This window comes from Trichosurus vulpecula, chromosome 5 (assembly GCF_011100635.1).
Source record: "Trichosurus vulpecula isolate mTriVul1 chromosome 5, mTriVul1.pri, whole genome shotgun sequence".
Classification (NCBI taxonomy): domain Eukaryota; kingdom Metazoa; phylum Chordata; class Mammalia; order Diprotodontia; family Phalangeridae; genus Trichosurus; species Trichosurus vulpecula.
This window is the reverse complement of record NC_050577.1, coordinates 53,876,269-53,899,193: the sequence shown is the minus strand read 5'-3', so window position 1 is coordinate 53,899,193 and position 22,925 is coordinate 53,876,269. Positions and strand designations below refer to the sequence as shown.

At 40.0% G+C, this 22,925-nt stretch overlaps 1 protein-coding gene across 4 annotated transcripts in view; it reads right to left on the bottom strand.

Moving 5' to 3' along the window:
* Window positions 1-22,925, bottom strand: part of LOC118849943 (ATP-dependent translocase ABCB1-like) — a 319,035-nt gene that overhangs the window by 251,418 nt on the left and 44,692 nt on the right. For all 4 annotated transcript variants that reach the window (XM_036759053.1, XM_036759050.1, XM_036759051.1 and 1 more), the window contains 5 exons: window positions 20,914-20,965; window positions 11,987-12,155; window positions 5,365-5,404; window positions 3,010-3,201; window positions 2,242-2,413 (listed from right to left, as the gene is read on the bottom strand). In XM_036759053.1, coding sequence (XP_036614948.1) covers window positions 2,242-2,413; window positions 3,010-3,201; window positions 5,365-5,404; window positions 11,987-12,155; window positions 20,914-20,965 — 625 coding nt within the window. The remainder of the gene's footprint in view (window positions 1-2,241; window positions 2,414-3,009; window positions 3,202-5,364; window positions 5,405-11,986; window positions 12,156-20,913; window positions 20,966-22,925) is intronic.

Sequence of the window (22,925 nt, the reverse complement as noted above, 5' to 3'; positions counted from 1 at the left end):
CAACACTTCACCAAAATGCCAGTTATTCCATTAATGAGGGATGATGTTGGTCCCTCAATTCCTCAAGCATCTCAGGACACTGGAGTTTATTTTAGGCACTGTATATTTTTATTTTATTTTATATTTTATATCCTTTAGGCATTTTGAGAGGTAATAGGGAATAGTGGATAGAGACTACTTCAGAGTCAAGAAGATGAGTCCGCTTCCAGCCTCTAACACATCCTGTCTCTTTGACCACGGACAAGTCCCTCAACCCCTTAGTGTAGGGCTGTCCAGGGCATGTGGCCCGCAGTACGATTTTATGTGACCTGCCTATATTTACTCCACATATTTACTAAGGGCGTGGAAACAAATGCTTTAACTAAACCATTTGTGTCTATTTCTGTGCTTGTGGTGGACACAGGCGGGCCACATGGGGGCGCACGGCCGGTGTTTTGGACAGCCCTGCCTTAGAGTATCAGGTGATCCTTTAAGGCAGGAGATCTTAACCTTTTCCTGTGTCATGGACTCCTCTGGTGGTGTACTTAAGCCTATGGCTTTCAATGCTGCCAATCTCTTTATATAAATTACCTTGCTTGACGAAAGGAAACGAATTCTATTGAAATATGATTATCAGAATATTAAAGCAAGTTCACTGATTCCAGTTTAAGAATTCTTGTTCTTTGACTGAAACTCAAAGAACAGGACTGATTCGCATTGGTAGAGTTTCCTCTATGATGAAATTACAAGCTCAGACCTCCCCCCCACCACACACACACACACACACCAAATTGCATATTGTATTGTTGGTCCATGTACATTTGGTGTTGGACTGTTGCTGTACAACAATGAACCTTAAGTAAATTCAAAGAACATCTAATAAGTAAGAGGATCTAAGTTGCATTAGTGTCAGAGGGCCCACAACAACAAAATTCCGTATCCTTGAAAGAGTGAAGAAATAAAAGCCGTGCTATAAAGTCAGTGTATCATTTTTTTTTCTAAATTTCTCCAATGATGATAGCTTGAATTTCCTCTGGGTTTGGTCAACTCCCTTCAGTCTTCCTTTAGCATCCCAAGGTTATGTCTAGGGAATACAGTACTTGGGGCTAATCTCACATTGTCTGTTTCTCCCTCACGTTTAAAACATTTTACACCGGTCATAATGAATATCAAGGACAGCCATCTATTAGGGAAAACAATTCACCAAAGGACAGCAATGATCTGAGAGCATCGTAGTACATGGAAAGAACCCTGCCTCTCCAATCAGAGTGCCTGGGATCCAAATGGTGCCTCTGGCACTTGCTCCCTATGAGATCCTTAGCAAGTTGCTTGACTCCTCTAGGCCTCAATCTCTTCATGTGCAAAATGAAGAAATGGCTTCTGAGATCCCTCCCAGCTCTAAATTTATGATTCTGAAACCCCAAAGGCAGTTTTACTAGCTTTTGCCTGGCAATGGTGGGAAATTGGAGGACTCCTTATATTTCAATAGAGTTGTGATTTCCTCTGTATGGACGGACACACAGACACAGACACAGACACACACAGACACACAGACACACACACAGACACACACACACACACACACATACACCCCCTTCCACTGATCTAGACTGATGCTTCTCCTTGTCTCAGTAGCCAGGCTTCATGGGATTCTATGGCAGAGAATGACAGATGAGGAGGTGGCTTTCTGTAGATGAGGGTCTCTACATTTAATTCTCTTGGTCCTTAGAAGAAGAACAAGCAGTTGATTCTGTATTCGAGGACCTTCTAGCTTAGTAGGGCCTCCTAAAGCTTGCTCTTCATAGGCATAGCCTTACTGTAGAGTTGACTGGCAAAAGACTTTAGCAGAGGATAGGCTGGTTACCTAAATCAACTTCAGGCTTCTTAATTTTTTAAGCATCAATAGGGAGAACTTCCCTCTCTATATCTACTGTCCTATCAGTAGTACTACAGACTCTCTCTCTCCACCCTACCACCCACACTCCATCCCCAAGCTCAGTGCTAAAAACACAACCCCCCATGTTAGTACTTTATCATTAGGATTTTAATGATTACAAATTTATTGGGTAATTTACAGTCACAAAGATACACACAGTCTCATTTGACTAACTTTCAAGGGAACACTTCTGCTACTATTTTTGATGGCAGATCTACAGCCCAGTGGACAGACAAGTGAGGGGGCTGTTGGTTTATTAGGTATGGCAGGTGTGTTTTATCTATGGGTGAAAAGCATTTCTGTAAAAATTCACAGGTTTTACATACCTTTGCCAAGAGGGCAGCTGACAAGCCTAGGACAGGACTAATGGCCAGAATCACAAGCGTTAGCTTCCAGCCTCTTGTAAATCCAACTATAAAACCTGTAAGGAATGTTGCTATTGCTTGAAAGAGTATTCCAATTTTGTCTCCAATTCCATCGTTAATTTTGGAGACATCACTAAAAAAAGAATATAAATACAACTGTCAAAAATCATAAATATTTAAATCATTTCTATTGAGTCTAAGATTATTTCTGATACTCTAAGATAGGGGTCAATGAATGCTCCTTTCAATTTTTGCTCTACCAAGTCAAATATCTACTACACAGAGCTATGGCTCACAGTTGTGAACATGTATATGTAGTCCAAAACTGAGCATGAACATTTCAAATAGCTCAGGAGGTCTCCATCCCCAGGGAGAAAAGTTAAGAAGCAAACCACCCATATTCACGTTTATTTTTTGTCACTACTAATAAGTCTAAAATGCATATCATCATGTCAAAATGCATACACCAAATGTGAGTTGTCAATGTAATGAGGATAGGATTAATTTTGTATACTCCATAATGTCATTCGACAATCACTATTAAGGGCCTACAAATATAAGCCCTACTTCATGATAAATAAACAGAACACAGTTGCTGTCCTTAGGGCACTTACAATCTAGTAATTATTTCCTCTAGAGTTAGTCAGATCTCTTAAAAATAGGAGGAAATTTTAAAGTTATTGAAAATAAAGAATCATCTTGAAGTTAAATATCCAATAATATACTTACTCAGCTAGTCGAGTGTTCAGTTCTCCAACATCATGCATATCAAACCAACCAATTTCCTGGCGCATTATTGAATGGAAAAAGTTTTGTCTAATTTTCTTAATTTGTCGTCCTGCAGCCAAGGTCCAAAATGCAACTTGAACGTAGGAAGCAATGAGGACTCCACAGCCCACTGCCGTATAATAATATGCATACCTGGAAAACACCAAAAAGCACTGAAAATATTTCCTTCAGTTAAAATAAGTCTTTTAGAGGCAATTTAACTATCCCTACTCTTTCTCAATTTTCCTAATCTGACCATCCTTAAGAAGGCGAATGGGTCATAAGCTGACATAAATGTCAGCATCACTTCTTGGCTGTTACTCGGCTATAGAACAACAGTTGTCCCACCCCATTCTTGCTTAGTTACTTTTTTCTCACCATTAATGAGTAAGTGAGACAGCTTCTGCAGGTAGGTCAATGGAAAGAGATCCTGTCAGATGACTGAATCAAGGACAGTAATGTTCCCCAGCATTCTGGAGATGCTAACCAAGCACCATTCCAAATATAGGAAAACTTCTAGGAAAAAAGGTTTGCTCTAGATCAGTACAACTGACCACTTTGTCCCTCAAAAGGGCTTACTTTAGATCTTAAACTCAAATTCCATAAAGATAAGTGACAAACTAGATAAGCATCTCCTAACATCAACTCCCAACCATCCAGAGGAGGCAAACACTCTCTGGACCAGCACTTTGGTATTTAAATATACACCGCGCGCACGCACGTGCGCAAGCGCACAGATACCACCACCACCACCACCACCACCACCACTACCACCACCATGAGGGCTTTGTCAAACAATTCCTTTTAAGGGCGAAATGTCAGAACACCCAAAATGAAGAAGAATTGTATTATAACTAAAGTTCACAATTTTTGACATTTCAGTATTCAGTGTGTATGTATGTGTGTGTGTGAATTTTCACAAGCTTATACAGAGGAGCAGAGAATAATATCTCAACATTGAGTTATAATTGAATACTTTATCATAATCAAGCATCTTGGCACATAGCCTTTCGCTAGAGGTTCTGAGGTAACTACAACTGACAATTTTGATCAGGGCAATAAACCTTTGGTTAATGGATTACTCACTGGTGAATTATTACCCCAGTGTTGATAATCTATAGTAGAAGAGAGCTAAATAGATATTCCAAAGTGAGAAAATACCAATTTGCTCTGAAGTATAAAGTAATCCATAGTCCATAATTCCATGTATTTGTTACTAGTTTTTTTTTAAACAAAACAAGAATTAAAATAAATTCAGCTAGTCATTAGATGATTTCCATTTGAGGTTAAATACACAAAAAACAAAAAATCAAGTTTGGATGTACATTGAAATTTCTGGTTTCCCCAAAAGGCTCAAATGCCTTTCCAATTAATCCAGCAACAGGTCTTATCTTTTGGACATCCTTTTTTCACCTCCTCTCTCATTTATTCTATGTATCTTTAGTACCTTCATTACAAGAGTAAATTTAAGTGTCTCTTAAATTTCTTAAATCATTAACAAAAGGAAGACCAGGAACATGGAAGGAGGAGAAAGGTAGGAATTCGAAGGCAAGTTATTACTGGGGAGCTGGCTAAATGATCATTTTACTTCTGGATGGCATCATCATTATCATATGAGCCTGATGGAAAAAACCTGAGAAGCAAACTAAAATTCTCTGGCTTCAGTGATTAATTCTTAATCTAATTCTTAATTCTTATATAAGAATTAAGTGGTTGATAAAACTGTATTAAGATTTTAATATTGTTTGTTGTTGTTATTATTATCAATAATTTTGAGACTGGGTCTCTATCTCACTCAGGCTGAAGTATAGTGGCTAGCCATTCATGGGTCCAATTCCACTGATAATCAGCACTGGAAGTTTGGACTCACTCTGCTTCCTTACTGAGCCAGTTCATCCCTCCTGTAGGAAGATGAGTGTCCCTTTGCTCTTGAAGGCTCATTATATCGGTGCCAGACTCAGTGCAACACCCAACCTGTGTTAGCCCTCAGAACTCGTGGGGCTCACACAATGCAAAACCTTAGCCTCCCTTAGTAGCAGGAATTACAGGCATGTACCCACATCTGGCAAGAGACTATTGTTTAAAAGCTATTTAACTTCTTTCATCTATATTCTACTAAGGGATAAACCAATACACTGTCTATTAAGCAAGAATTTTGTAAACAGTCAAGTCTTCTTCTATTTTACATCAACAATATGGTGACTGATAATTTCCATTCTCTGTTAGCAGAGCACAAACTGAAAGCATAATAATAACATTATCAGAGCAAGTATATTAAAAATTTATCTGATACAAAAAAGAAATATAGCTAATTACGTGGTCATTTGCTCTTCCAGTTGATCAAAGAGATTTTCAGCTCCATAAAAAAAGAAAAAGAAATATTTAAGTTAGATTAAAAAGACACAAAGGACCCTGTTTAGCCTTATACATGACATCTTTAAAAATACACAACTATTTAATATCATTATATTTCCATAAGTCAGAAACTATGCTTACTCTTCTTTATAACTTAAGGGTTAGGAGCACAAATTTGGCACAGTCTTTGTTGTATGTACTGTCCGTATTACATGCATAAATTACAACATAATGAGGGATAGATTATAATTCTTTTATTTTGAAAGAGAAAAAACTCTTCTTTAAGATTCATGTCTGCATAAATAGTTTATACCAATATATTAAAACATCAAATTGCATACCTAGCATCTATGAGACTGTAGGCTTCAGATCATTACTTAACATTACATAAAAACTGATTTTTTTTAAAGTACAATACATTTGGGTTGGGGTTTTTGGCTTTCTCTTTTTGGAAGGACCTATGATATTGACGGTATAGGTGAGGAAACTCCCATTGCAGGTAATTAACTTTTCTGCCACTTAAAGTCTTAGAGTTGTGTGGGTCACTGAGAGGTTAACTGCATTCATTTATCCAATTTTATTACATAAAACCTCTAAGAGCTACTTAGGAACAGGGTTTGAGAGAAAGAGCAGGATCAAAAGACCTAGGGTCAAGCCCTGTCTCAGAAACCTCAGACGGCTTGGACAAGATATAATCCCTCTGTACTTCAGTTTCCTTATCTACAAAACAAGATAATACTTGGACCATCTAGAGCTCACATGGTTGTGAAGGAGCAATCCACGTGCTTGTAACTAACAACCACACAGACATGAGTTAAAACAACCCAGAAATGAAAGGTCATTGGTGACACTGTAGATATAACTTCTTAACTGTGAACCTTAGAAAAGACTTTGAACTTTGAACTCTTACAAGAACAGTGTTGGGAGCTCTCATGTCTTTTTAGAGATGAGGACTAAAGATAATGGAAAGGGGGATTAAGAAAATTATCAGGGCTTTGCTTTTGTTATGGTTCAATCATTTTTCAATTGTGTTGGACTCTTCATGAACCCTTTGGGGTATTCTTGGCAAAGAGATTGGTTTGCCACTGCCTTTTCCAGCTCATTTTACAGATGAGGAAACTGAGGTAAATACGGTTTAAGTGACTTGCCCAGGGTCTCACAGCTAGTAAGTGTCTGAGGCCAAGTCTGAATTCAGATCTTCCTGACTCCAAGCCTGGCACTCTATCCACCTAGCTGCCCCTGGCAAAGTCTGAGGTCCTACTACACATCTCTACACTGTGTCTGAGTCAAGAGTTAAAAAAATGTCTGACAACAGAAACTCGTTCTGCCACAGGTCAGCTGGCCAAACTTTGGCAGGAGCCTCTTCTTGCTGCTTCAGTATGTTGTCTACAGTTGAATAAAGGTAGGAATTTCTAGTTCCTTAATAGCTATCGGTAATAGCTACTGGCAAAGTGCAGAATCAAGGGCATCTCAAAGCCATTTTCACCCAGCCTTAACCTTCAATAACATAACTTTACAATTACCTTCCTTCATTTGATGACAGGAACCAAAGCAAAGGACTTTTATCCCTGCCAACTTACTTACCAAGGTCAAAAAGCTTGAAGTTTGTGCCCTTGCTCCAGTAGTAGTAGTAGTTTTTTTTTTTTAAGTAAGATATCTCAATTTATGCACTAGATCAAAGTCTGGACCTAGCAGATATCCTCTCTTATAATAATTATTTTTCCTGTTCACTGATCTCTCTCTCTCTCTCTCTCTCTCTCTCTCTCTCTCTCTCTCTCTCTCTGTCTCTCTCTCCGTATATATACATATATATATATATATATAAACATATATATATGTGTGGGTATGCATGTACGTACACACAGACACACACACACACGCACACACACGCACATACACATACTGTCTGGAATGCTTGCTCCAAAGCTAACAAACTTGCTTTAATCTTTTTTACATTTAATTTTTATTTTAGCAGTTACGTGTAAACAAAAATTTTAAACTTTTATTTAAAAAAGTTCTAAGTTCTAAATTATCTCCCTCCCTCCTTCTTCTCCCCACTCCTTGAAAAGGCAAGCAATTTGATATAGACAATATGTACGCAGTCATGCAGTACATTTCCATATTAGCCAAGTTAAACTTGATTCAATCTTAAACATTTTCCATTTTCATTTCCTCCATCCCTGAGACGTGGTTCTCTCTTGGTAGCACCATATCCCTGGCTACCCTTTCCAAGTACTACTTGCATGTTCATTCTTTAGTTCCCCCAACCCTTGGACATATAGGTAATGGGGAAGGGTCAGAATAGTCTTTGCTGTCCCTCTATTGTCACTCCCAGACAATCTTACCACCATCTTTTAGCAATTTCTCCTCCTTTGAGGTCCAGCTATTTAACTTTATCACCCAATTCAGGTCCTGGTGACCATTATCCACTGATTCCCCAGGGTAGTGTCCTTCTTTGCTCATTGAGTTCAGTGCCTGGCTCATTCTCTCTCTCCATTCTAATTCCCTTCCTCATCCTAGGGGACTTCCACATACTTACTGATGTCTCCTAAATACCCCAATCTCCCAGTTCCTCATTCTACTCAAATCTCACGACCTGCTCCTCCACACCACCTCAGATATTACCATAACCTGGCTATACTTCCCTTCTCTAACTCAACTAAGTTAGTTGAATTATACACTATATTTGATGGTCAAATATGTTACCCCTTTTGCTACTGCCTGCTGATCACTCTTCAACAAACCTCAACTTCGGATTACTACTGCTCCCTCACTCCTATTCATGAGCTCCTCAACAGTCAGAGAAAATGACCAAATTTAATTGACTGGGTCTGTGACAAATTTATGTTTCACAATCTCAATTGGACCCTCCTGGTAGCAAGAAAAACCTTCTAACCCAATTAATTTGCTGTCCAACTTACCGGAGCAGCCTTCCCATTCTTACCCCTTCTTGAGTTCTGCACTCTCTTAGCTAAGGACCATGCCTCAAACTTCACAGAATACACTGTGGCCATTCACATCCTCTTCTCCCATCCTCCTCATCTTAAATCACATCCCCTCAATTCCTCCTTCACCCCTGTTTCAAATGAAGATGCACTCCTTCTCCCTGACAAGGTCAGCCCTTCAACAAGTACCCTTCATCCCAACCCCCTTCCATCTTTTCCACTGCATTACCTCCTCTATCATCCACACGAACTCTCTAATCTTCAATCTCTCTGTCTGTCCCTTCCTCCCTCTCTCCTTCTCCCTCCCGTCTCCCCTCACTTATATTGTTCCACTTATCCTTAAAACCCCTCATTTGATCTAACCACACCTTCTAGCTGCCATTCTTTTTCTCTCTTCCCCTTCTTGGACAAACTCTTTGAAAAACCATCTATATTGGGTGCCTCTACTTCCCCTTCTCTCATTCTGTTCTAAACCCTCTACAATCTGCTTCTGACCTCATCATTCAAGTGAAACTGTTCTCTTACAAATTACCAATGATTTAAATCACCAAGACTAATAGCCTTTGCTCAGTCTTTATCCTTGGCCTCCCTCAAGTTTTTTTTTTATACTATTGATTATCTTCTCATCCTGGACAGTCTCTCCTTTTCATTTTGTTTTCATAACATTGCTATCTCTTGGTTCTCCTCCTACCTGCTTGACCAGTTCTTCTCAGTCTAGTTCTTCATTCAGTTCATACCCATTAATCGTGGGTGTCCCCTAACAGTCTGTCCAGGCAGTCTTCTCCTCTCCCTCTATGCAATATCTCATTTGATGATCTCATGAACTCACACAGGCTGGATTATCATCTCATGCAAGTCCCTTGACTCTCTGCCCTGAGCTCCAGTCTCACATTACCAACTGCCTTTTAGATATTTCAAAATGGATGCCCTGTAAGCATTTCAAATCCATCCTGTCCAAAATGAACTCATTATCTTTCTCTTTCAAATGCTCCCCTTTTCCAACTTTCCTGTTGAGGCCATCACTGGGCCATCTCCAGTCATCCTGGTGAATATCAGGGCACTGGACCCAGATGGCTCTGGAGGAGAAAGTGGGGCTGGTGATCTTGCACAGCCCTCCCTCATTCAAATCAAAGTTAATGGCAAGTCATGTCATCATTTCCCTGATGTCATGGTCCTCTTCAAAAACGAAGGACAAACACAACAACAACAACAATTGAGGTCACCACCAATTGCCATGTTACCCAGGCTCACAACTTCCATACCACCTTTGACTTCTCACTCACGCGCATCCCATATATCCAGTGTGTCAGATACCTTCACAATATCTCTTGTATATGTTCTCCTTTCTCCACATGCACACCTGTTGTCCTGGTGGAGGCCCTCAACACCTCGTGCTTGGACTATTACTATAGTCTTCTGGTTGGCCTCCCTACCCCAAGTCTCTGCCCACTCCAATCCATCCTCCACTTGACTGCCAAAGTGATCTTAAAGTACAGCCCTAGTCATATCATATACCTACTCCTGCTATTAGAGGCTCCTCCCTACCTCTGGGATCAAATAGCAAGTCCTCTCATCGGCATTTAAAGACCTTCAGTTACTTCCTACTTTTCCACTCTTCTTAGACTTTATTCCTTTCTATGTCCTCTGTGACCCAACTACACTGGATACTTGCTATTTACTGCACAAGACCTTCCATCTCCTGACTCCAAGTCTTTTCACGGGCTGTCCCACATGCCTGGAAATCTTTTCTTCCTCATCTGTGCTTCCTAGTTTTCCCAGCTTTCATCAAGACTCAGCTCAAAACCCACCTTCTGAAAAGGACTTTCCTGCCTGCCATCCCCACCCCAGCCCCTGCTCACTACTACTGACTTGCTTTGAAATTAACTTTCATCTATCACACACACACGCACGCATGCACGCACGCACGCACACACGCGCACACACACACACATGTTTAATGTGATTCTCTAGAAGGCAAAGCCTCTGTTTTTGCCTTTCTTTATGCCCCAGCATTTAGCACAGTGCCTGGCACATAGTAAGTTCTTTAAAATGCCTGTTGGCTGACTGATACTTTGATCCTCTGGGGGAAGGTAAAGTCATGCTTGGAATACTCCAATAGTTGGAGAAAGGTGGACATCACCTCTTTGGCATCACTGTTCTCTGTCATGTGACTGTTGACTTGTAATACTGGGGCAAAGGTCCTGGCTGTGGAAATTCTGACACCCCTAAATTTGGCTCTATTTCTTACAAATTCAGTCTCTACCAACAGCACTGCCATCTTTCCAAAGCACCAAGGCTCAAAAAGCCTCAGAGTTATCTATGATTCACCACTTTACTCCCCATAAGCTATTTACTTTTTAGAAAATAATTCCTTTATCTGTTTTACCTTCCTTCCCTGTGTGACCTCCTGGGCAAGTCACTAAACACCTATGTGCCTCAGGCAATTCCATGGGACTAATCTACTAAACTATAGATGGAGTTCAGTGTGCACCAACAGAGAGAGCCCTCATTCCTGAACCATACTAACTTAATCCCAGATTTTTAATGCATTCTCCTATCTTCTTCTCTCTTTCCATTTCTACCTCCCCTACCCTCACCTCCCCACTACCAGTCCCTCTCCACTTCACAGCTAGGCTAACAGTTTCCTGGGTGAAATCTTCCAATTTTTCACACTAATCTATCTTGAATTCAGCATCCTGAATGCATCCTGTTAACAAACTAATTTTGAAACACAACTTTCATTACATCATCCCTCTTGTTCAAAAACTTTCAACAGTCCACTCTTGTTCCTTTCAAATCTAAACTCCTCAATCCATCTTTTAAAGCCTTCCATGATCTGACTCACTCTGCTCATAGAATCTTATTTCTCCTTACTCCCCTTTCATGCTCCTTTTATGCTGTTAAGGCTGATTTCCCTCTTTCCCACAAATACATCATGCTCATTCCTGTCCTCATGTCCCTTGTACTGCCTGCAATGCCTTCTTTCCAATTCTTTCCCTGGCTAAATCCTGCCTAGCTCTTCTTACTTCTTCCATTAAACAGTTAATAAGCTCTAACTTTTACTACAATATTGATCAACTATATCACATACTTTCTAACTTAATTATATACTTTCTTCCATGACATGTATAGGGTTAGAATTTTAGAAACCATCCAGTCCAATCCCCTTAATTTTAAAGATGGGGAAACTGAGACCCAAGGAGCCTAAGTAACTTGCCCAATGCAATACAAACATTGTGTTTCTTGTCTCTCAAGTAGATTTTAAGTTCCCCAAGTAGAGGGCTCACATCTTCTAATTCAGTATCTTTCATGGCACAATGCTCAATAAACACGTGGCCGTTTTATTTTGAAACTAGGTGGTACAATGGATAAAATACTAGACTTGTAGTCAGGAAGACTAGTATCAGGCACTTAGTAGTGGTGTGACCACGGGCCAATTCGACCTCTGTCTCCCTTAGGTCTCCTTAACCAAAAAATGGGTATAATAACTGCACCTACCTCCCAAGGTTATGAAGATAAAATGAAATAATATTTATAAAGTTCTCTGCAAATCTTAACGTACTACATAAGTTCTATTTTTATCACATTTCAATGAAAATAATAGTAATACTACCAGCTCAAGGCGATGCGATACTTACTTGAATTATTCATGTCTGTACTAGTTAGATTTGCATTTCCCATATCAGCAAAACTATCCGTCATTTCCCCAAAAATCAGCATCATGAGAGGGAGTCCTGCTCCATGTATGACAGCTGCAGTTGTTCCCAGCACCATGTATAACCTATCCAGCCAATCAGAATATCGAAACTGGAGGAGGGGTGGAAACACATAAAATGGGAAAATTAATTAGCATAGTTACAAAGATGAAGTCTAAAGTCCTTCACTGAGTTCTAAAACTGTCCTTCAAGTTTAATTTACTTGCTCATCATTTTTTATTATACTATGTTATAGAAATGCTTGTTTTGTTCCATAAATTAAAAATAAAATAAATTTTAAAAAATTCAATTTACTTGCTCACCTGTTCTCATAGGGCTCAAATTGAATAGTGCATAGAAAGAGAGAAACCGGATTTAAATGATTACATCAGCAATATGTCTCATAGACCTTATAAGCCAGATTCAAAGCTTTTTTTTGAAAAGTATAAGCACTTTTCTATTCATTTATTTCGAATGTTCAAGGAGGGGAAAAATGGTTCAGTTCCTCCAACAAAGACATATTTTATTCTAGGCATCTGAACTAAACTATAAAATAGCAGAGCTCATTAAAGAAATCTTTTTAATATCAATTAGATTTTGATTTAAAAATGAATTGGAGCAAATTAAAATACAGTTGTTAGGATGACATTTTCCATATCAGAAAGGGAGTCATACACTGTGTATACATCATTTATGTCTCCACAATCTCTTCTTATTATAGAAGAGCCACCTGGAAGAAAGAAAGAAGAAAGTAAGAAATGGAAAATGGGATTATGTGTAGGAAGGTTTAGGAAGCAATTTACATCTTTTCTTGGATAACTCTCAAGTGGTTAAAAAGATCAAAGGTAGGGAAAGACCAGGAGAGCAGAGGAGGTTGTTGTGGAGCTAAGAGGGAATTCTGAAGCTTTATGATACCCTAATCGGGTGGCTGCTAGGCTTTGATATAAATAGCAGCAGGTTGCCAGGACAAAAAGAGATCTCAAAGGTCTATTCAAACAGCAGTGTCATGATTTCGTAAGACAAACTGGTTATTAGGAAGTCAGGATTCAAGGAAGGAAATTAGGTAGCAAGAAGTCAAAAGCCCAGGGACAAAATTTAGGCAACCAACATAAGGTACCACTGTACAACAATATAGTAGCAACCCTTGATGTTTCTTTACTTATTATGTGTTTCCTGGTATGGCATGAACCAACTGCCAAATTAGCCTGGGGGGGGCACCTGACTTAAGTATGGAAAAAGCAGGGAGAAGCCAGGGACATTTCTTAAAGCAGGATGAGAAAAATTAGAGTTAAATGGAAGTTTGTTTTGGGGGTTTTTTTGGGAGGGGGAAGGATAGTTGAAATTAAGTGTGAAAAGGGTAGAGTGTAAATAGGCATCTTTTTTTAATTTTTAAAGTTTTATTTATTCACCTGCCTCAAAATAGTATTTAAGGTTATGTAGCCTTATCGATTTCCTTATCTGTAAAACTGGTATAATAATTGCACCTACCTCCCAAGGTTATTAGGAGGATGAGATGAAATAATATCTATAAAGCACTACATAAATGCTATTTTTATTATTATTGTATTTCAATTAAAATAATAATAATACTATGAGGGGAAGCCATCTGAATTTCACATATAGGGCACTGAAGAAAGTATCTTCATAAGAACAAGCCTCAAAAACTCAAATCTATGAAATGACAGAAAAATACAATCTAAAAAACATGGAGCTCCAGGGCTAGTCTGACACTGTTCTGGCTTAGATACTCTTTAAACTAAAAATAAATCATGGTTTCATTTCATAGCTACATTTCACCAGTCACAAGCTTTATCCTCATCCCTTTGTCTTTCCATTGGTCTACATACATCAAAGGGGGATTCAGATGGCAAAGCTCTGGGTAATACTAGTCAGTCAATAAACAGTTGACTGAAGAGCTATGCACTTACTTTTACATATTCTGGTTTTGATAAGGTGTTCCCAAATGGAAAATACAAACTTTGACTCTTAAGCAAATATTTTATCTACCACCCCGAAGAGAAATGAGAAAGAAATCATTCACTCCTTTTACTTCTCTTAACATAGAGGCCAAGTCAAGTCAATGAATCATGAGACACATACTGAGTGTCTACTCTATTCCAGGCACCATGCCTGTCTTTCTTATGGTGTGACATAAGTTACTAATTGGGGAAAAGAAGCAACATGCCAGCCACATTCTATCTCTTCTCAGAAGAAGATTAAACTCTGTGCACCAAATGGCTAAAAAGAAGGCATGCTCAAGTTTTCTGAATTAATGAGGACCAGTGGGCATTCTTTAGATGTTCCTGTTTCCATATGCTTTATGTTAACTGCATCAAAGCCTCAGAACCTTGTAGAGCCTTCTGAATTAGGCTAAAAATCACTTGAGTGTGGCATAATTAGCCATACTCACAGGAAAAAAAACAAAAAAAACAAATGAAGAATACCAATTGTTTATCTTATGACATCTGCCCATTGTTACCTAGTTTTTGTCGTCTAGTTGTGTCAGACTCTATTTGGGGTTTTCTTGGCAAAGATACTTATGTAGTTTGCTATTTCCTTCTCCAGTGGTTAAGGCACACAGAGGTTAAGTGACTTGCTCAGGGTCACACAGCTAGTGAGTATCTGAGGCCAGATTTGAACTCAGATCCCCCTGATTCCAGGCCCAGTGCTCTATCCACTGAGACACCTAGCTGCCCCCAGACAGTTGGGAATAGGAAAACCCCAGCTACCGTTTTGTGTTCATTTTTCCCTGTCTTTCTTTGTTCCTTTTTGAGGTTTACTCCCAGATCCACCTTGCAGTGGAAGGGACTTCCAGCTCCCTGAGCCCACAATGGGTCAAACCTCCTCGATCCCCAAAAATTCACCCTTGGGCTGTCTTTTACAAAATTGGAAGAAATTTAAGTTCTCTGACGAACTTAAAAAGAAAAGGCTGGTGTTCTTTTCCAATACTGCTTGGCCACAATATCACCTAGAAAGCCATTAAGAATGGCCTATTTTGGGGACTTCACAATATAATACTCTTTTACAGTTAGAATTATATTGTCAGTGAGAAAGAAAATGGACAGAAATTCCTTACATAATGACCTTCATGGAGCTCTCTCGGAACCCCGTTCTCGGAAAAGATTGTAAGATGCTCATAGCTAGAGCCCCTCTACAAAGGGGCAATGGGGGTCAACAGGACATTTTGGATAACCCCTCCTTATGGTCCCCAGGGCTTCAGCCCCAGCCCCTCCTCCTGCTCCCTAACCTCCCTGGAGCACCCTTGTTTCCTGTGCTCCCCCTTCCTTGGCCATCCCCTCTTTCTCTTGGTTTCCTATAGTGCAACCCTTCTCTTTTCCTGCCTCCTTCACAGCCCAAGTCTCCTACCCTACATCTCCTCCCATGGCCCCTCCCCCCTTGGTGACCCCTGCTCAAGTCCCAGCCAAGGGTCTGGTTGAGGTGCCTCCCTCTGTGGCCATTTCCCCTGAAGGGACCCCTACTCAGGTTCCACCCTCGGGCACTGCCCCCACAGCAGTACCTCCTCCCCCGGCCCCTCTCTCTGAGGTGGCTCCCACTCAGGTCTCTTTGGTATCTCCCTCTCTGACCCCTACCCCTTCTCAGGTACCAGCTGATCTTCTCCCTTGCTAGCCAGATGCCGTGGCCTTGCAGTCTAATCTAGGTCAGCCGGCACCCCCATGCTCTCCCTCACCAGAAGCAGGAATTCCTATACCCCTCTCCAGGTCCCACAGGGCCTTCAAGGCTTTTTCCCTTGAGGGAAGTGCCTGCCTCCCCTACTGAGACAAGGAGAGTGCATGTTCTATTCTCCATTTCGGATCTCATTCAAATTAAAGGAAAACTGGGGAGATACTCAGAAGATCCCACTAAGTTTATTGAAGGTTTTAGGGATCTGTCCCTACAATTTGAACTTTCTTGGTGTGATTAGCATATCCTTTTCTCTACCTGTTGTACCCCTGAGGAGAAGAGGAGAATCTGGGAACACACTCAAAAATTTGGGGATCGTTTGGCTAGCAATGACCCCATAAAATACCCCCCAGGAACAGTTGCTGTTCCCAACAGTGACCAAGATGGAATTATGAAAAGAGTGAGGATAGAGGAAAAAGAGATTATATGGTAATTTGCCTGTTAGAAGGCCTAAGAACAGCATTTCAAAAACAAATTTTCAAAAAATTAGGGAAGCTTCTCAGGGAGAAAAGGAAAACCCTGCTCTTTTCCAGGCCCGGCTAGTAGAAGCTGTTAAGAAGTATACAAATTTGGATCCTGATTCAATTGAAGGGGCAGCAATACTTAACATGTATTTCATTAATCAGTCTGCCCCAAATATTAGGAGGAAACTGCAGAAATTGGCAATGGGACCCAAACACCTCAGGCCCAATTACTGGACATGGCCTATGGAGTTTTCAATAATAGAGACCTGGTTGCAGCAGAGGAAAGAAAACACAGGGAAAGAGCTAGAGACAGAGAACAAGCTCAATTCTTGGCTGCTGCCATGGTCAGGAAAAGACCCAAGGAGCGCCCCTCCAGGGGGGCCCCTTGGAGGAAGCCCCGCAACTTGGGCAATGGGGAAACCTGCTTTTGATGCCACAAGGAGGGTCACTGGTCCAAGGAGTGCCCCTCTAGGGCACCCCCCTGCAGGAAACCTCCAGGATCCACGTCTCCAGGACCATGTCCAGCATGTAACCAGGAGGGACATTGGAGGAAGGATTATTCCTGAGGTTGGAAAAGTGGTAGAGCCTCCTCCCAGTACCCTCTCCACCAGTCTTCTCAATACTTGGAAGGAGGGAAAAGCCTGGGGCTTGGCAGTGGCCTCACTTTCTCCACCTCTCTAGAGGAGCCCTGGGCAAAATCAAGGCTGAAGGTAAGGTTACCCATTTTGTCACGGCTATGTTCTCTTGTTTTAACTAATTGCTCTGGCCCTACACATTCCTTGACCCATCGGGTCATGGGCATCAAGGATCTGTTGTTTGAACACTCCTTCTCTGATCCTGTCCCCTTGTTGGAAAGGGACCTGATGGTGAAATCGGGAAGCCAATTTTCTCTAGTTAAACCTCGTAACTCCCTTTTCCCTCTGTTTACCAGATCTCCCCATGTTCCAGAGGGTTGAGCCAATTGTTTGGGATCAGGAATTCCAGGGCAAGCTACTTCTGCCACCCCAGCCATAGCTTCCCCTCTATCCCCTTCAATATCCAATTAAGCCCAAGGCTTGGGAGGGACTGCAACCATTAATTGCCACTCAAGGCCCTGACTCACACCCTCTAGAGTGGGGCCTCTACCAAGCAAAAGCTTTTGAGACTTTGAAAACTAAACTGACCACCACTGCAGCATTAGCTCTACCTAATCTAGAAAAAACTTTCACTCACTATGCTGATGAAAGGACAGGACAGGCTTTGGGATTCCTAACCCAGTCCTTAGGGCCTGACCCCAAGCCAGTTGCCTGTTTTTCAAAACAATTAGACTTCATGGCTGCTACAGGCACTCTAATTGAGGAAGCTTCTAAACCTCTAGTTAACCAGCCTTTAGAAGTTCTGAATCCCCATCGAGTTCAGAGCATCCTAGAAGCAGATGGCCGCCAGTGGCTGGCTAGCCACAAGCTCACCAAATACCAAGCCTTGCTCTTAGATACCCCTGACCTAGTTCTTTGGGTGTGCCACACACTCCTGAACCCCAAAACAGCGTGAAACACAGAACAAGTGATTAGGGGAGCTAGGTATGAAATAGTCATCTTTAATTTCCCCCTGGGAAATTGTCTTTTACACCAGGGAAATTGTCCTTTCTCTATACTCCTATACTGTCTGTCTGGTTGTTTGCTTAACCTCCTTGCCAGGTTTGTCTCCTCCAGGCTCCAAGCCATCAACTTCCAGATGACTACTCAGACTATGTACCGCCTGAACTGGATCCATCAAGGTAGGGACAACTCTACACCCCTTGCCAGCAGGAAGCAGTTTCAGAAGCTGAGACCTTTGTTCCTGACCCCAAAAGAATTTGGGTCCTATTTGTTTGAGGGAGGAATGATGAGGACACAGTCTCTGGGAACCCTCTTGAATCTGGAATACAGTCTCTGGGAGCCCCCTTGAACTGTCCCTGAATCTTCCAATTAGATCTGGCCTTCCCCTAAGGCCATAAGCCTTACACTATCATTAGGCCTAAATCTCTACCTAGCCTTGCCCTTTATTGTCCAGCTACTTCCCACCCTTGATACTATCAATATCCATGCCTTCAGCTACTGCCCACCCTTAATTCCATTCTCTTGGTTCCTGGAGTCTGACCTCATCTCAGTCCTCATTAGACTCCTCCTCAAGACCCTCCCTAAAGCCCTCCTTTAGTCACCCCAGACCACCCCTCAATCTCTCCTACAATCCTTGTGTATATCATCTCCATCTTGCTTCCATGAAGGGGCTCAGATTCAATCTAGCCCAGTAGATTCAATCTGGCCCCCTTGTGAAAACAGGCATCACAAAGAGTGGGATTTCTTAAGACAACCCATTATGGTGAATCCCTAATAAACTTTGTGTTTTCCCTTGGCAAAAATAAATAAATAAACAAACAAACAAATAAATAAATATACAGATAAACTCTTACCATTTATTTAACAAATAATAATAGGTATATATTATGTAACTCACAAAACCCCTGAGTTTTCCCCTATTTTATTCAGAGTATAATATAAAAGAAGAAAATTCAGCATCCAGATTGGAAATTAAAACTTTTAAATAGACCAATATGTCAAAATAGTTTCTTTTATAGAGACTGAAATACAATAACTCCAAAAATAAGACTTTGGAATTTCAGAGTGAAGCAGACAAGTGATTTTATACTACCACCTCCTGACAAATTCTAAAGGGACAGAAATACAAAGCAGACACTGAACCATCAACACATCTATCATAGGATAATGGAGTTATTAACGGGGAAATGTACTAACTTCCAGGGTTCAATTAATTTGGTTATTATCACCAAACCTCTAATTACCTACATACAGATTTAGTAAGCTGCCCTTAATGAAGAGCCTACATCACTTCCAAGTTCTTCATTAAAGTTGTGAGTGATGATGCTGCCACATGAAGTCTTCCCTGTGTGGCTGATTAGGATCTAAGTTATGGTTCCCATTCATTATCTAAGCCTTCAGGCAATGATCAAAGTAGGAGGCATGCCAACAACACTCATAAAATTCTCCCTGTCATCTTGAGGAGATCATTGGCTCATACATTTGAAGATGGAAAGGCTCTTATTTCATACAGTCTGACCCCCCTCATTTTATAGGTGAGGAAATAGGTCAAGAGAGGTTAGATGCTTTACCCAAGCTAATCCAGTAAATGGGAGTTAGGATTTGAACTCAGGTCCCATAACTCTAAGCTCATCACTCTTTATACCACACCATACTACCTCCTAAGACAAGATAGTTATTCTTTATTAATCCTACAAGGTCCCTGTAGCAATTGGGATAAAGAAGTTACACGGCCTTTGTAAATCCCAGGTATTCTTGGCTGTTCAGCATATAACTTTGTTAATGGAGAGAAGCAACAATAAGGTCCAAATAGTGAATAATAATTGATTCTTCTCATTAATATGAGTAACAAGGACTTGGACTCCAACCTAGCAAAGTCTCAAAGCTGTTGCACAAAAAGGAAACCCTGCAATCACTCTGCCTTCATGAGACTTCCTTTCTTTCTTCCCTAGAACCTTGCTTGGATATATCCAGCTAAAGATCAAAGACCTAGAATCACAAGAGCCAATGGAGACCACCTAGTCTCACCTCCTCATTTCACCAATGAGGAAAATGAGATTCAAAGAGATGAAGGATCATACAGGTAGCAAGCAGCAGAGCTGGGATGGCTGATGAATGATACACAGAATTAAGAGAGGAGACATAGCTAACTGAATCACAAGTAATCAATAGGTACAGTGGTTACAGTGCTGGACTTAAGATAATAACACCTTAATTAGCACAATGGCCAATAGAGTTATGAAGACCGTGTGTCCCCCTTGATTAATGATCTCCTGTGGTTCCCTAATACTTCCAGGATCAAATATAAAATCCTCTGTTTGGCTCTTAAAGTTCTCCATAACCTGGCCCTTTCCTACCTTTCTAGTCTTGTATCTTACTGTGATCCACACACTCGAAGAGCCAGTGACACTGGCTTCCTTGTTGTTCCTTATACAAGATACTTCATATCCCAAAACCTTTTGCAATTTTCCCTGTGCCTGGAATTCTCTCTCATTTCTGCCTCCTGGTTTTCTTCAAATCTTAACTAAAATCCCACCTTCTGCAAGAAGCCTTTCCCAATTCCCCTTAATTCTAGTGTGTCCCCCTGAGATTATGTCCAATTTATTCTGCTCATACATAGATGTTTACATGTTGTCTCTCTCATTAGACTGTGAGCTCATGAAGGTAGGAACTTTGTATCCTCAGAATAACAAAATATCTAGCATACAGTATGTACTTATTAAAAGCTTATTGATATAACTGGACTGAATGAGACAATATGTGAGGTACTCAGCAAACTTTAAAGGGCAATAGAACTGTTAGCTATGATTATAACTTTGGTCACACTACTCTATATTCTGTAATTTTTATACATCTTATCAGAAGTTAAGTAAAATCAATACAATTCAACAAGAATTTATTAAATACTTAAAACATGTGAATCACACACAGTGCTCTAGCTACTGAGAAGACAAAAACAGTGAGAGAAAAAGTCTCTGACATCTCAAAGCTTACTTTCCCTTCTGATCCCGGACTTATAACCTCTCCTAATACAATACGATCTCTAGCTAAATGCTAACACAAGCATGATAAACATAACCATGCAAAGAAGAAAATCTGTTTGGAAATTTGTTTTCTATTTTGAATCACAAACAGACCAATAACTCACCACTGCAAATGTACCAACAGTTGGCTGTTTTTCTTTTTTCTTGCTTTTTTTCCTGGAAAAAAAAAGAGGACCAGAGAAGACATTGATCATTTTATACTCATGGAAGAGAGAATATAAAGTTCAAAACTTAATTACCCAAGTAGCCTGCTCATGGCAGAAAATTAAGTTTGTGGTTTAATCACATTAAAAAAAAAACATTCATTTCTTTGCCAGCAGTTAATGCCAGAATAGTTGTTTCTAGTTTGCTCATTTAAAAGAAAACATTCAGAATTCCTGGTATATTTGTCACGTTCATTCACCACAGAAGATTTCCTGCATATTCTACTTGGAAGTTAACATTCTATGTCATATCACCAAAATGGGTGGTGCCTCAAGAAATACAGTTTACTACTATATAGATATGTTTAAAATACATTGGAAGTTTATTTTAACTTAATAAAATCAATTAAAATGACAAAATTAGCTAGTAAATCATTCACACAGGAAACAAAAGTATCAATGTCTTAAATATTTAATTTTGTAAAAATGTGAAACAAAGATCATTAAATAAAAACAGCAAAAACCATAACTTCATGTTTATTTAGCCCTTCAAGGTTAACAAAGTACTTTCCTCACAATTCTGTTAGGGAAACTGAGGCTTTGAAAAGCAAAGTGATTTGTCCTTGTACAAGTTAGCAAGTATCTGAAGCAGCAATCAAACCCAAGTGTACTGACTCCAAGTCCAGTGGACCTTCCATGACATTAGACTGCTTATCATTAAAAGTATCTAACTATACTACCCTCCCTCATCCCCAACTCAAAAAACCTCAACAATCTCAGAATAGTATAACCAGGGAGATGACAGGAGAGGTAAAATGGGGAGAGTTGAACATCCAATTTTCTGTCTGCTCTGATTGTTGAGTGCCCTGCTAATGCCTCAAAGGAAATCATATTGCAGTAATGACTAAAACTTAAATGGGAGAAAGAAGCCAGGAAAAGAACAAACCACTTAAATAATTTAGGCCTAAAATTATTTCTCCCTTTTGGAAACTTAGATGACCCTAGCTTATGTTTTCTGAATATTTACATCAAATATCTCTTCTTCCTGTGACTAACAGGGTCCTCATAGATATGAGATGTGATATGTGTGTCACAGACACTAAGTGTTTGACAAGAGGCAAGTCATAAACTCTCAGCCTTGGGTTCTTCATCTGTAAAATTGGGATAATCTGGCGCCTACCTCTCAGAGTTGTAATGAGGCTCAAATGAGATCATTCATGTGTCAAGAGCTTAGCAAACTTTAAAGCACCATATGTCAGTTGTCATTAATAATTATTTAACATATTCCTGAAACCCAAAATAGACAATTATACCAATAGAAGTTATTACTAAAAAGGGGCAGGTCTGTAAACAATTAAAAGCTTTTTTCCCCAAAACACATAAGCAAAGCATTACGAGGAGAAAGACGATACTAAAAGGCAATGCTTCATCTTTTATCTTCAGAAAAGACTAACTTGCTTCATTAATTTTTTTAAAGATGTTAATGTTAAAAATAGAATTAACAGTGTGTGGATAACATTTCCAACAAAAGGTTATATGACTCAGCCAGAAGACTTCTATAGGTAGGGATCCCGATAATAATAACAGACAACATACAATATTTGCCACCCTTGATGGCCTACTTCAGACGCCATCCCCAGGAAGCCTACCCTATCCTGTCCTGCTAAAGTGATATCTCCTTCTTCAAAATCTCATAGCACTTTGGGGATGCTACTGTTGGGACACATAGTATCTGAAGTTCTAGTTAATATAATATATATGCAAATATTTATCTTTTCTTTAACTTTATAGCCTCAAAAAGTTTGTTATATCATTGCTCTTTCCAAAATCTGCCCCCTCTCTCAGCATACTGCCTTGCACGTGGGAGTGGGGTGGAGGGAGAGAACTCGATAAAAATGCTAGATAAATGAATATTCAATAGTACTGAAGGCACTCATAAATTCTTCATAAACCTAAATTTTAAAAAAATTGTA